This window comes from Lissotriton helveticus, chromosome 6, assembly GCF_964261635.1.
Source record: "Lissotriton helveticus chromosome 6, aLisHel1.1, whole genome shotgun sequence".
NCBI lineage: Eukaryota > Metazoa > Chordata > Amphibia > Caudata > Salamandridae > Lissotriton > Lissotriton helveticus.
In genome coordinates, this window is record NC_136067.1 from 219,420,147 (window position 1) to 219,434,869 (window position 14,723).

At 45.7% G+C, this 14,723-nt stretch overlaps 1 protein-coding gene across 8 annotated transcripts in view; it reads right to left on the reverse strand.

Moving 5' to 3' along the window:
• The window catches only part of SUPT3H (SPT3 homolog, SAGA and STAGA complex component), a 2,933,604-nt gene that overhangs the window by 921,455 nt on the left and 1,997,426 nt on the right, over positions 1-14,723 (reverse strand). For all 8 annotated transcript variants that reach the window (XM_078647631.1, XM_078647630.1, XM_078647629.1 and 5 more), the window contains one exon: positions 11,199-11,338. In XM_078647631.1, coding sequence (XP_078503757.1) covers positions 11,199-11,338 — 140 coding nt within the window. The remainder of the gene's footprint in view (positions 1-11,198; positions 11,339-14,723) is intronic.

Consider the following 14,723-nt stretch of genomic DNA (forward strand, 5'->3'; position numbering starts at 1 on the left):
GAAGATGTATGAATGAGCGCATCTAGGTAGATATTTAGAGAAAGTTATTAGTTTTCGTCACAAACACACGTAACACATGCACACGTAATGTATAGTAACAAGTTTTGTTTTGGTATTGAGTTTGTTTTAGAGATTCGTTCAGTCATCTGCACGGGGATACCTCGAAGGCCCTAGCCTAACAGATAGGGAGGGACGATTTCCCCAAGGGGGATGGGGGTGAGACACGGGTGGTTGGGAGCATGTGGGAGAAAAGAAATAAAAAATATTGTCTTTACTCTGTCTTATAGCTGGTGGATCCCGATAGGAGGTGGTGCTTCGTTAGTTGTGTCATGCTTACAGAGGGCGGCGCTAAATAGGATTAATTTTGTAGGGGCAGGTAGGAAGCGAGTTCCGTCGATTGATAGATGAATAGGAATATGGTTCACTTTATATCCTGGAACGTTAATGGCTTAAGATCGACGAGGAAGCTAGCCCGAATAGTGTAATTTCTTAAGAAAACTGAGACTAAGGTTATTTTACTTTAAGAAACCCATTTAATAAAAAATGAATGTAAAAGTGTATATAAAAAATGGGCATGGGTTCAGGACATCGCTTGCTCAGGACATCGCTTGCTCAGATCAAAGTGGTAACACGAGGGGGGTAGCAATTCTTATAAGAAGTAATTCCTACTTTATACTGGAAAGTTATCAGACAGATTCTTCTGGGAGGTGGGTATTAGCGAAGATAAAAGCTCAAGGAATGTCTGCAGTGGTTGCTTCTTATTATGGCCCAAAGGAGGATAACCCGGGTCCACTAATTAAATTGGAATCAGGCTTATTGACATCTAATGCCCCTACCATACTTGGAGGGGACTTTAATATAGTTTTAAGCAAGGTGTTGGATAGAACGTCCAAAGTCAAATACGTTACCCCATCAAAAACAATGGCGGTACCTAAAACCTTAATCAATGAATTAAATCTAGTTGATATCTGGAGATTTAAGATGGGAGACAAGAGGGATTTTACTTTTTTTAGCAAAAAATATGGCCATCACTCACGTAGTGATTACTTCTTATTAGATCGTGAGTTATTATCAGGGGTGGACTCGATTAAGCATGTACCTGCTATAGTATCAGACCACTTGGCCGTTTTCTTTTCATTAAAGCTTCAAGATAAGAGGAGTATGATAAGATGGACCTTAGACAGCACAATCTTGTTAGACAAAGGGGTTCTATCTAAGATGAAAGATGAGGTAGCAGCCTTTTTCGACGCTAATAATGGATCAGCTAAAGCTCAAATCATATGGGACACCTTTAAGGCCTTTCTAGGATCTATAGGCACCGCAACTATGGTGGGTAAAAAACGTAGTATGAGGCACCAAGAGGAAATGTTCCTACAAACTATAAAAAGTAAAGAGCAGGAGTTACAAAAGGCCTCATTAGAGAGTCCTAGCAAGGTGGCCTCGCTCACAAAGCAACTAGAACAGTTGCAAGCAGAATATCAAGGAGCCTCAATAAGATATTGTCAGATAGATGGAAGGGCAGTACATTGCAGCACTTTGCATACGGCAAGAAGAGTGGTTCCCTCTTGGCCTGGGAAGCCAAAGTATACAAAGCTCGCTATCAAATCAGTAGTCTTAGAAAGTCTATGACGGGAGATATAGTTGATACTAGCACAGAAATTGGTTTGGAAGTTTGTAGACATATGAGTCAACTGTATAAAGAGAATATCTCCCCTGGGAGAGATAATATTGAGGTTTTTTTTAAGGAAATCGAACTCCCAAATTTAACCGAAGACCAGAAGGGGACTCTAGCGATCAAGATAACAGAGGAGGAGATTAGACAGCAGTTTAGGCAGATGGCTAAAGGCAAGGAAGCTGGGGCCAGATTGCCTCCCAACTGAGATGTACCTTAGTCTCCTTGACATCATAGTACCAGTGCTCAAAGAGCTTTTAATGCAATACTGATAGAAGGGGAAGATCCTCCTTTAAGTTGGGCTGAGGCAACGGTAATGCTAATTCTGAAACCTAACAAAGACCCTCTTGCAGTGTACTCATAGATGCCAATATCACTGTTGAACACAGACTACAAGGTTTTCACAGGTATCTTGGCTACCAGGGTAGCTAGGATTATAAAAGGTATTATATATAGTGATCAGAGAGTATTTATACCTGGGAGACAGCTCAATGAGCTAACCTTCTCATTGCTTGGAGTAATAGACTTGGCAAACGGCATAATCTACATGTAACCGTCGTGGAAGTGGACGCTGCCAAGGCTTTTGATCAGATTCACTCGCCATATCTCTGGGAGACTCTAAAGATATTCAGATTCCCAAATTACATAATAAAGGCTGTTCAACTTCTGTACGTCTACCCAGAGCGAGGGTGCTCGTAAATGGTGAGTTAACTGACTGATTCAATATAATGCGCGGAACTAGGCAGGGGTGCTCCCTGTCCCCGCTTTTATTTAATTTGTATATTGTACCTTTAGCAGCATGGATTAGAGAGGACACTACCCTTGTTCCTTTCACTTATGGAACTCTTAAGATAAAATGTGCCTTATATGCTGATGATCTTTTACTTTACACGTTAAACCCCGACAGGGCTTTTCCTACCTTGATGGCAAAAGCAGAAGCGTTCGGAAAGATATCCAGATATAAGGTGAATAGAAACAAGACAGAAATCATGGAATGGAACCAACCAAAGCAAACCCTGCAGGCAAAATCGTGTATGCGCTACCTTGATATTATAATTACACAGAAACTAGCGGAAGTAACCACAATGAACAGGAAAAAGATCAGTCAGGAGGTAGGGAGATTGTTGGCTAGGTGGTCAAACCTCCCTCTAAATTTGTATAGAAGGGTAAACCTTATTAAAAGGATTATTCTACCAAAATCACTTTTCTTTTTAAATCCTTACCATTATTGTTTGATAAAAGGGAGATTGCTAAATTACAAGGAACAATAGATAGTTTTATCTGGGCTTCGAAGGGATCTCGCATATCTTGGAAAAGATTAAGGAGGAGGTTGGAGAAGGGTAGGCTGGCACTACCTGATTTGATGATCTATGGGCATGCTTTCCTTTTTAAGAACTGTCGGATGCTTTTAAATAAAGTGGATTGTTCAGCAATAGGATTTCTTTTGGGGCAATGCTTAGTGAGTTGTGAGAGGGGCAAGATCAATTTTTATTTAAATTTGGGGACCCGAAGTTTAAAAAAATCAAGACTCAAGATTTTATCTGAGGCTCTGGAAGTATGGGTGTTTTTCCGGAAAAAGTTAGGGACATCTTACTACACATCTAGGACCCTGGTGATGGGAATCCCCAAGGACCCCAGAGTGTTTGAAAGATGCACTTAGCCTCCCACTGATGAACGCAGAAATCTCTCGCTGGGGAGATCCCCAGGTGGGAACCGACCTAGTCGGTGGGAGATTTTAAGTCTACTTTCAGGGAGCCAACCAATTAGATTTAAGTATTACCAGCTCTCTGGATGGTGGGTAACTCAAGATTGGAATGAGGTGGACGATGATTCTTGGTTAGACCAAGCAATTAAAACTGGTATTGTTAAGAAGGAGGTTGCTTTGTGGTACCACACCATAGTAAACGCAGAAGATGACTTGGAGAAAGACATTCAAAAACTTTGGGGCAATGAAGAGATGAATTTAAATGTGAGTGATATCTGGTTGGGTTCTTTTGCGATGCTAAGAGAGACAGTTAAACTGGCTTACCTGAAATGCAATCATCTCTTTACTGTCTATAGGGTATACTGGTCCCCAGAAAAATTAGAAACATTTTCAGGAACACAACATGTATGCCCACGATGTGGAGATCCCTCTGCCCTGAGATTACTAAGTTTGGGCTTGAGGTCTGTGAATTTTTAACGGAAGTTACAGGCATTACGGTGAGGGTAAGCCCCCTCCTTGTATTTTTTGGTATATGCCTAGATAATACTACCTAAGTTAGTAGGCCGGATGCAAGATTTATTTTTTATGGAATTCTCTTAGGAAGACGGGAAATCTGTAAATCATGGAAATCGAGTGTTCCACCCCCCTTTCATGAGTGCAAAAAGAGTGTTGTAAATATAAGTTTACAGGACCTAGTATGTGACCATAGTAGTCTAGGACAAGTATGGATTAAGCTGGTGGACTGGATGCAAAACCTGGGGTCCAATGATTAAGCCAATGAACAGCTGTCGGTCCTATTTCCCTTCTGTGTTACGGGCACACCAGTGAAGGGCAGAAGTGGAAACAGCTTTTTACTCTTGAGTGGAATGACTCTAAACCGGCCTGGTATACCAGAGATAGGAAGGGAGCATAGCCAACAAGTACATTGGCAGAACAAAGATTTAATTATTTTCTTTTTTTTTAAATGAAATACTACACTTCGCCAACTTCACCTCATGATCTGAATGGGTATGAGAGTGGTCGCTGAACTATTGACAACAAATTGATACACATTAAGGACAATATACAAAGGTGCACAATATTAATTAACTTCAACTTTAATATAACAGATTGCCAGCCGACCTCCTACTGGATATCTCCTCCACTGGTCTTCGCCTAAAGAATCCACAGGCAACTCATGACAAAGGGCAGCTGCTTGACCCCATTTTCACAAACATCCAAAACCTCAGTTCCCGTGTTCATCTCCCTCTTCCCTGGACCGACCACTTTCTGGTCCCTTTCGATTGGCACATCAAGACTCTTCCTACCCATACGCCCAAATTCAGAACCCTCATCAGACGCTGGCACAAATTGATCCCAGACGAATGGGCAGCTAAACTTAGGGAAGATATCCCCCCCACCTCACAAAACCCCATTACCGCAGACATTGAATTCAATACATGGCTCTCCCAATCTCTGGATTGCCTCTTACCAAGATCCAGCACCCTTAAATGTGCCAAGAGAGTCAACCCCTCCCCTTGGTACACCCCGAACTGAATCTCTTACGGAAGGAATGCAAGAGAAATGAACGCATATGGAGGAAAGAAAAGACAGCAGATAAGAAAGACATATTTCGCACTTCCATAAAAACTTACAAACGGGAGCTCCATAAAACCAAGAGCACATTCTACGAAGAAAGAATTGAAAATGCGTCCTGCTCTGCTCAAGAAACCATCGTCATCCTTAAAGAGCTTCTTCACGCCCCTGACCCTCCTGTGAAACCCTTGGACCCCATAGCCGCGGAAAGTAAATGTATTAAACTCGCCACTTTCTTCGACGAAAACATTCAAAAAATCCTTGCATCCCTACCCCCCTCCGACGCCGGCCACTATGACGGGGACCTACTCACCTCCCCTCACTGCCACACCCAGCCCTCCGATGCCCCCACACCCTTTCTCGACACTTTCGGCCCAGTCTCCATGGAAGAAGTAGCCGCGACGCTGGCCACAATCAAACGTGGTTCGCCCAGCGACCCCGCTCCGCTTCGTTTCCTGAAAAAAGTGTCTAGCACCATCATTCCCTCTCTCACGTCCCTCATCAACGCCTCCCTTACACAGGGAGTAGTCCCTCCCAGCTGGAAAGTGGCGGTGGTCAAAGGTCTTCTGAAGAAACCCTCATTGGACCCCCAGGACCCAGCCAACCACAGGCTAATTTCCCTCCTTCCGGGAAACAGTAAAATCACGGAGAAGCTAGTGAATAAAAAACTATCACTATTCCTAGAAAGTAACAACGTACTCAGGAACTCCCAGACAGGTTTCCGCCCAGGTCAGGGCACCGACACCGCCCTCCTGGCGGCAGTGGAGAAGGCCAGAAGCATTTTGGATACAGGAGGATCAGTGGCAGTGATCCTCCTGGACCTCAGTGCGGCCTTCGACACTGTAAATCACCAGATTCTGATCCAGCGACTGAGAGACTTTGGAGTAAGGGGCACGGCCCTGGAGTGGCTTACGTCTTTCCTAGACGGCCGCTCCTTCCAAGTCTGGGAGAATAACAGCCACTCCTCCGCGATCCCCCTTCGCTGTGGTGTACCGCAGGGCTCATCTCTTAGCCCGACGTTATTTAACGTTTACATGTCCCCGCTGGAGGAACTGGTCACCCCGTTCGGCGTGACGATCATCAATTACGCCGACGATACCCAGCTGGTGGTGACCCTCTCACACCCTCACCAAGACTCTTCCAATCTCCACGGATGTCTCACCGAAATCCACAACTGGATGAACACCTCAGCGCTTAAACTGAATGGGTCCAAGACAGAGATCCTGCTGCTCGGACACAAAGGGCCCTCCTTGCCGCCTAACATCTGGCCTGACTGCTTGGGTGACCCCCCAGCCCCTAAGGAGGAGGTCAAGAGCCTGGGCGTATGGCTTGAAAAGGACCTGAGCTTCAGAACTCAGGCAAAAAAGATGGCAGGAATCTGCTTTGGACTCCTCAGGGCATGTAGGAAGGTCTTCCCCCTGCTCCCTGCCACTTCTCGGAAACTTCTGATCCAGGGCCTCATTCTGGCGAGGCTAGATTACAGCAATGCAATCTACCTGGGCGCCCCGGAAGCCACATTCAACACCCTGCAGAGAATCCAAAACGCCGCGGCCCGCCTACTCACTCTCACTCCAGCCAGATCCTCGGCTAAGCCAGCTCTGAAGCTTCTACACTGGCTTCCAGTCAGAGAGAGGGTCGCTTTCAAGGCCCTCTGTCTGGCCCACAAACTCCTCCATAACAAAGGACCACCAATCCTCAAGAACCTCATCGCTCCCTATAAAGCGACAAGAGCTCTTCGTTCAAGCGAAGAGAACTTTATCACCGTTCCCAGAGTAAAAAAAGCTCGGTCTGGAGGACGTCGCTTTTCGGTACACACTGCCAAACAGTGGAACAGTCTCCCCCGGAGACTGAGAACCGAACCTAACCACCTTCATTTTAGGAAGGCACTGAAAACTCTTCTCTTCCCCTAAACCCTTCCTCCCTTCCGCTACTGTCCCCTCCCGAACTCAGGTTCCAGCGCTGGGATGCTCTAGGGTTACTACGCGCTCTACAAAACTTTTAAATAAAATAAATAAATAAATTTTGCTTTACGAGAGGGATTAGTTTCGCTCTTGTGGCAGGTGCCCTTGTTTGACAGGCATTGCAGTAAATGCTGGAGAGCTGTAGCGTAAAATGACCTTCCATTATGTTCACAGTGAGCGCCCCAAGTGGGACGGACATGCTGAGACGTGGGTCCCATACTCTCCGTGCCACTGGAGTCAAGCAAGCCTGGCTGATGAGGGGCAATGCCCCGAAACCGATCCCATGATGCTTTTTTCAAGTCCGGGTAGGACCTGGCCTGGCAGTTCGGCTGGACTTTTCCCAAGGGGAACAGGTTCAAGACTGATTTGCATTTGGCTTGGTCTGAGTTAGAATGGCAAAAAACAATGGATTTTGGCCCAGATCTCTGTACTGGGTGAATGTTTGACATTGTGCTGCATTCTGTCCATCAATTGTTCTTTTTTGCATTTGTCACCCTGAGAGGGACGGTATGCCCAGATGTGCTCTCCATGCCACTGGAGTCAAGCTAGCCTGGCTGAAGAGGGGTGATGCCCCGAAATCAGTCCCAGGATGCTTTTGTCCAGTCCAGGGAAGACATTGCCTAGCAGTTCGGGTTGGACTGTTCACAGGCTCAAGACTGATTTGCATTTGTCTGGGTCTGAACTGGAATGGCGAGCAAAAAAAACGATGAATTTAGGGCCAGATCTCTGTACTGGGGTGAATGTTTGACATTGTGCAGCATTCTGTCCATCAATTGTTCTTTTTGCATTTGACAGGAGTTAAGCAGCACAAGCGCAGTGGAGGCAGCATATTGTGCAGTGATCAGCACGAGTTAACAGGCTTTTTTTACCTGTGTCACTGAAGTGTGGCCTACAGCCTCATTTATTTAAAGTTCCACTGCTATGTGCTTAACTGACCCTTGGCCTACATTGGTTTGGGGTGTATGTGTGCCTGTGAATGGTACAATACAGGGATGTTCTCGAAGTATGCATGCCTGTGAACGGTACAGTACATGGAAGATTCCCAGTTCCATTCTTAGAGACTCATGGCTAACTGGAAGAACATGAGGAAGTAGAGGAATCACTCCCACCTACCCCCACCAGACAGATTTGTGGACTGCTGCATTCCTGGGAGCTGGATGTGACACTGGAGGAAGGGACAGTCGAGCTTTGTGGTATACATCAAAGGGTGCTCTTTAATTCAGAGAGAGGTCACTGGGAAGGGGCCTATTCACATCTCAGGAAGGAGACTGGGGTGATAAGAAAATCAAAAAGTCTAGGGCTGGGGCCATGGGGTAACCTTTTGATACACATATAATTGCGGCTGACATCCAGCTGTGAACCTCTTGTCACGCTCAAGGCCTTTGTTGTTGTACTATCAGATTTGAAATCGCGCCTGCTGTGACATGCAGCTTTCTGGAGGAAGGGCAGAGAAGAGGGCACTTCAAAAAGAACGGGACACACAACATAAACTTCAATGATTCAGACTCTAAATCACATTTGGTGTCTTGAAATGGACTATAAGGAGGAGAGCTGGAGGCCCCCACAACTGTCAACGTTCAAGCAGTCAGTCAGGCTGTGCAAGGAGGATAAGCTTTGTAAGACTTCTGCCCGTGACCAGGACTTGGGACCAAGGCCTGCCAATCACCCTGGTGGGTGAGGGGACATCAGCACAGGAATCCAAGATCAACTGCCCCTGTAGCCTGGAACACCAGTGCTAGCCTTCTTACCAAGACCATTGTGCCTTCTGAGGAAGAGAACCGCAATGGAGAAATAGAGGTCCAGTGGGGGATCCTGGCAATTGGATCCCTGTAGCGAGGTGTGAGGAGATGGCTGCTGCACAATCTGGTTGTTGCCTGTATGCAAGGTATAGTCGGTGACCCAGAGGGCTGTCATGAAGTGAGCCATGAACTTTGCTGCACTGATCGGGTCGTTGTCTGTGTGCATGTCCGAAATCGGCTACCCTGTGTGCCACGTGGGACAGACGCGAAGATTACTTCCGTGCACATCGGGCTGTAGCTCTTGTGCTGAGTGAAGTTGGCGAATCTATATGCCAGGTGGGGATAGCATGAAGATTGCTGCTGTACCGATCCAGCCATAGTCGGTGTACAGAGTGAGGGCTGTGACCCCATATGCCCAGAGGGGCCACCGAGACAAGGCAAGGAGCGTTGTTTGTTTGAAACAGTTGTAGTGAGGAGGAGGTCGCCATGGTGACCCGTTCAGGCCCAAACTTTGACTGAGGATAAGCACCAGGAGCATTGAGCCCCATCTATCTCCACTGGAGGGGATCCCAAGAAACTTACCAGCATCAGAGGAACATCTAGGAACCCCCCTCACCACGGCCTCCGTAGGACCGCGTGAGAAACGTGAGGACACTCAACTACTGCTCCATCAAGGTCGCGTGTGAAGAACTCACCAAAGACAGCGTCTGCGGCTTCAGCGCCTATGAAGGGGGCATGCACAGAGACTCCGGCCGTGCAGGTCTTGCTTGTGTGAGTAAGACTGATTTACGTGTCAGATTGTCCAGGAAGCTTGCCTGTTATATAGCGCCTCAGTGCTTGAACACTTCTGATTTTAATAAAAGAGTCGGAGTTGGACCCCTTAGACTCAGACTAGTGATGGGTCTTAACCTGAATGTCACCAATAATGAATGGGGAATAACAACTACTGCTAGCGAGTGGGAATTGGGACTCAGGAACCCGCATGTTCAAACACTAGAGGCCTGAATGCCATATTTTACTTTGTATTGATAAATACTCCCTTTTTCACAAAAGCAAGTATTTACCTGGACAGCCATTTATTGCTGCTGCTGAAGGTATTTTGAGTTGTGAGCCTATGTTCACCCCCTGTGTTGACCTCTCCCCAAGAATCATTTGACTACTCGACCCGCAATACCACTGACAGTGAAGTGCTGAAGGGGTACTTGGCCCAGTTGTTCAGGACCCATTGTAGGTCAGACTCCGGGTCATTAGGGAGTAAAAGGCCTCAACCCCTTCACAGTTGGGCCCTGCACCTCTTGCTTGCCCTGTGACCCTCTGAAAGGGTTCTGACACTATAGAAAATACATTATAATTATAAAATGTGTAAATCCACCAGTATTGTGGTGAATTTTTCACCATCATAAATTTGGGTTTAGGGCAGGAATGGGAGCATTACAAAGCATTGGATTTGCCAAATGCAGATGGGAATCACAAACATTTTTACTCCTGTGAAATGCAAAATAAAATATATTTTCAGGGTAAGAAAGGGAAAGTAATAAGCATTTAGGGGTGGTGTAGGGGAAAATATTTGTCCACCGGAGAAAGTTTGGTGTGGAGAAAAAAGTAAAAAAGCCCCATTTGCAAATGCACCTTCACGCATCAATTACTCGTGTGGATTTTGCATCTGGTACAAAATCCATATGAGGAAAATTTTGTTGAAGAAGGAGTACTTGTGAAATTTTGCGACAGATTTTAAGGAGTACTTCTTGGATTCTCAGCGAATCCCCAGAAAGTCAGTAATCTACTCCAAAGATAAAAGCAAACCGATGAGAGGGGGATTTCTGATTTTCTAGGTGGCCTTAATGAATCAGACCCTTACTTGCTTAATGTTAGCACAGCAGCATTTTCATTTACCTTAAAAAGGCATGCATAGTCGTTAAACCAAACATAGCAAGCATTTGCAACTCAATAGGTCTTGCATTAGTGTGAATTTAAGCTATTGGCATTGTAAATGACAATGCCTTTTATTTATCTGTTTTTATAATTAACACATAAATAAAAGCCATTGTCATTTACAATGCCAATAGCTCAAACTCTTGTAAATGCGAGACCTATTTCATTTGAAAGAAGCGGCCGCCATTGTCCCGGGCTGCTTGGAAAATGAGTGTTCCAGGAAAGCATGTTGTGACTACAGCAGGAGAAACTTATTAAAGAAAATAGTACTCACAGACATGCAGTGTAATAACAGAAGTAAAAGGGCCAGTTCTCATGAGAGGTTACAAATGAAGACAAGGCGGTACTAAGGAGGGACTAACAAGCCAATTAACGAATAAGACGCCACCATTTACAAAGGACAATGATACAAGCCAATGAAAAATATGGGGGGACTTTTAAGTCCATATGCTAATACAGCATGCCTTACAGAGCAGCGCATGCGCTGCCTAGGCTCGAAAAAAAAGGAAAAAATACCTTTACTAAGTCAGAGACAAAACACGGAGTGTCTTCCTCAAAATATATGGGACCTTTTCCCAAACAGAGAGGAAACGTTGGAAGGAGATTTATCGTACCTCCATCCTTTCCTGTTTTACTTCGTCAACTTCTTCGTCTTCAAACAGCACCAGGAGCTCACCGGTCTGGTCTAGGGAGTTAAGGAAATCCTGGGCAACTTTCTGACGTTTGTTGGCACTGACGCTGCTACTGCTCTTGTCTGCAGGGAGAAAGAAAATATGGAAAACAATTATCACTGCACATCTGCAGAACAGCTGGGGCCCTATACCTGGACTGCAAAGTCCATTCAAACTAATACATACCGTGTGTCGGCTACAACACATTCACCCGATAGCATGCACTTCAGTATGATCCAGCATCCGGCCTCTCTCCCCCGGCTTTCAAATGTACTGTGCAATAAGAACATCACTCTAATCCACTAATTCTGGGCGGGGGATTCGGGGGTAGTTTTGTGGGCTGGAGGGTAGGTCGGGAGTAGGTTTCTGGGCTAGGGGTGAGTCGGGGTAGTTTTCTGGGCTGGGACTGGTTCGGGGTAATTTTCAGAGGTGGGGGGGGTCGGGGTAGTTTTCTGGGCTGGGTGTTGGGGGCTAGTTTACAGGGTTGGAGGTAGTTTCCAGGGCTAGTTTTCGGGGCTGGTGGGGGGTCGGCTAGTTTTCAGGGCTGAAGGTTCTGGGGTAGTTTTTAGGGCGTGGGGAGGGTTAGGTCGTTTTTTAAAATTAGGGATTAGGGTATTAGGCCTCAGGGCAGGGGAATGGGTAGTTGGGGTAGTTTTTAGGGCTTATGGGAGGGCGGGATAATCTTTAGGGATGGGTCAGGGCTTTAGGCCTCGGGGAGGGGAATGGGTTAGTCGGACTAGTGAATAGGGTTTAGGGCAGGGCTGGTTAGTTTTTAATGTTGGGAGGGTCAGTAGTTTTTAAAATAAGGGTTTGCCTAAGGGTAGTGGAAGGGGGTAGTTGTAGGGACAGCACAAGGGGCTGGGCGGGGGTTGAGGTAGTGTTTAAGGGTTAGAGACTGGGAGGGGGTAGGGGTATTTGGACCGCGAGGCGGGTGGGGAGGAGTTTGTATCTTAAAGCGGGGGAGGGGGTCGCAACCCTAGCCATGCATACTCCTTTACCACTCATCCCTTTCATGAAATTATGTGGTAAAGGCATGCGTAGTAAAGGGATGCATGGTTGTTAAGACAAATTCATCGTTTAGGCTGCGTGATACAAGCACGTGTGGTTTATCCATTCGTGCCTCTATCATACAGCCTCGTATGCTTGACCTATAAGGCTCCTGGTGCCCCCTCTTTTGAAATAGTGCCTTTTTAAGTGCCAAAGGAATTTTTGCTCTCTGCAATACATTATTAGGAATGAAAATATAACTTTACTTAGAATATTCTTTTTGTGTTTCACTGTAGATTTGTTCAGTTTTTCAAATACTGTTGATACAAAAAGGTGCGGGTACTCTTCAAAGAGTTAATCTTTTGTAAATTTCGGTTGTGAATTTGTGAATTATTTACAAATCCAGGTTCATTGACGAAAAGTAATTTATTTATACCCACTAATTTCAGCAACAATAGTATTTGACCAAAAATTCATGATGAAAATGAGAAACTGAAACAAACAGTAATTTAAATAGCTCTACTGCAAGGGCTCCTTGTATTTGGTAACTTTTTTTCCTAAAGCGATTGAACATCAACGTGTATATGCCCTGTAGGGACATTATTTCTCACTTGGCCAGAAAATCTTTGATACACTGCCCTTGTTTAATATTTTCTGGCTTGACTTATAATTTGGGGCTACATTTGAGTTCACTGGAGGCACTTCTTGGTTTTGCTCATTGAGGTTCCGTGATTTCGAACCAGACTCCATTTTGTTTGAGTTGTTCAAGACGCCATTTTTGTGTTGCCCTCACGTAGGCCGTGGAGGTAACCGAACGAACAAAGTTGCATGGGCCTCATTGTTCATGTATGCATTAACAGGCCTTTTTCTGACTTGTGAGTGAATTGCAGAGAAACTGACCTCTTCACCTGAAACTGACCTCGCAAAACCCATTTCCCTTAAGTTTGATTCTTGTATAAAATTGCCAATCAATGTTCAGGATATCGTTAACTTTTAGTTTCCTTGCACATATCTTATCCTTATCCTAATCAGCATCTGAATTGTTTCTTTCCTTACGACTTTTCATTACATGGGTAGTGCTTTCAATTATGTCCGGCTTGTGGAAATTGAATTTGGGACAGTCCTAATAATTAACTTTTGGGTTGGGTTACTGTAAATTGGGTTTTTGTTAATGTGATACTCAGTTAGAAAATGTGTCCTATTGGTCAGAATTTTGCGCAGTGGGTGTACATTTATAATGAGAATATGGTGTATAAAAAGCGACATCTTGCTCTATGAAAATTGAGCAGTTTCCTGAGTTGTACACCGTGTTGTATTGCTTGGTTTACTGTTACTAGCTGCAGCTAATAAATTTGATCTCTGACGCCATCCATAAGTATTCCGTGTCTCTGTATTCCAAGACAGGAGAATCCAAAGACTTCGGGTGTGTCCCTGGCACCGCTGGGTTCTAAGAAAACCCGGTTCTTCATCATCACCAGAGCACAAGGCTCGTCTGGTCAGGGGTATACACTCAAAGTGTACCCCACTTTGACAATTCACAGCACCAGCTAGTTAAGAGGGACTATTGTACTTTCATACCACGCTATGGAAAGACTAGCTGGTTGGTGCAAGCTAATTTTAGTACAGGAGCGCACGTCTTTCTACCCACACCTCTACTGGAAGGTCACCAACCTTGGTCCTCTCATCAGGCACCCTTCAGGGAATATGACCAACTCGCTCCTCACATTGTGTAATGACACCAGCATTGATCTCACCTCCCCCGTGCAATACTTCATCTTGTCCAGCAGGATATTCCATTTTCCCGACTTTACCGCATAAACACAGAGCTGGTGACACTCATCCCTTTCAGTGGCTTCCTTGATCTCCTCCAGGGCAAGAGAAACGGACCTGGACCTTTCGACTACCAGACGGACATACTCCTCCACTTCTTCTGCATCCAGTATCTCCCCCCCCCCAGGTGGCGGGCGGGTATGTTTTGACAGATAGCTTTGCCGGGTTCTGAGTTCCTGGACAGAAGACCACTATAAAGTGATAGTCCTGTAGCTGCAGGATCCATTTCTCAATACAATGAATGAAATGAAATGAAATATGTACTTGTAAAGCGCACTTATACCCCAACTGGGGTGTCCTGGCGCTTTAACGCATACCGCTGTGGAACCCTTCCTGGCTTTTACCTGTGAAATGTCCACTCCTGGGCACCCCCAAGGTGAAGCCAGGCATCCCAGCGCTGTTGGGGCCGCTGTAGAGATTAAGCAAGCTATTGCCCAGAGTTGCAAAGTGGGACCCATGATTAGAATAGGCACCGAGGCGAGAATTATCGGGTCCGAGGAAATTGAGCCCAAGACCCGCCGAGGCGGGAATTGAACCCTGGTCCTGGGCCAGACCTCTGCATCAGGGTCTGCCGATCTAACCATTGAGCCACACTTCTCCACTACAAGGTGGTGGCTTGGAGGCCGATTCCATGAACAAAGGAAGAAGAGG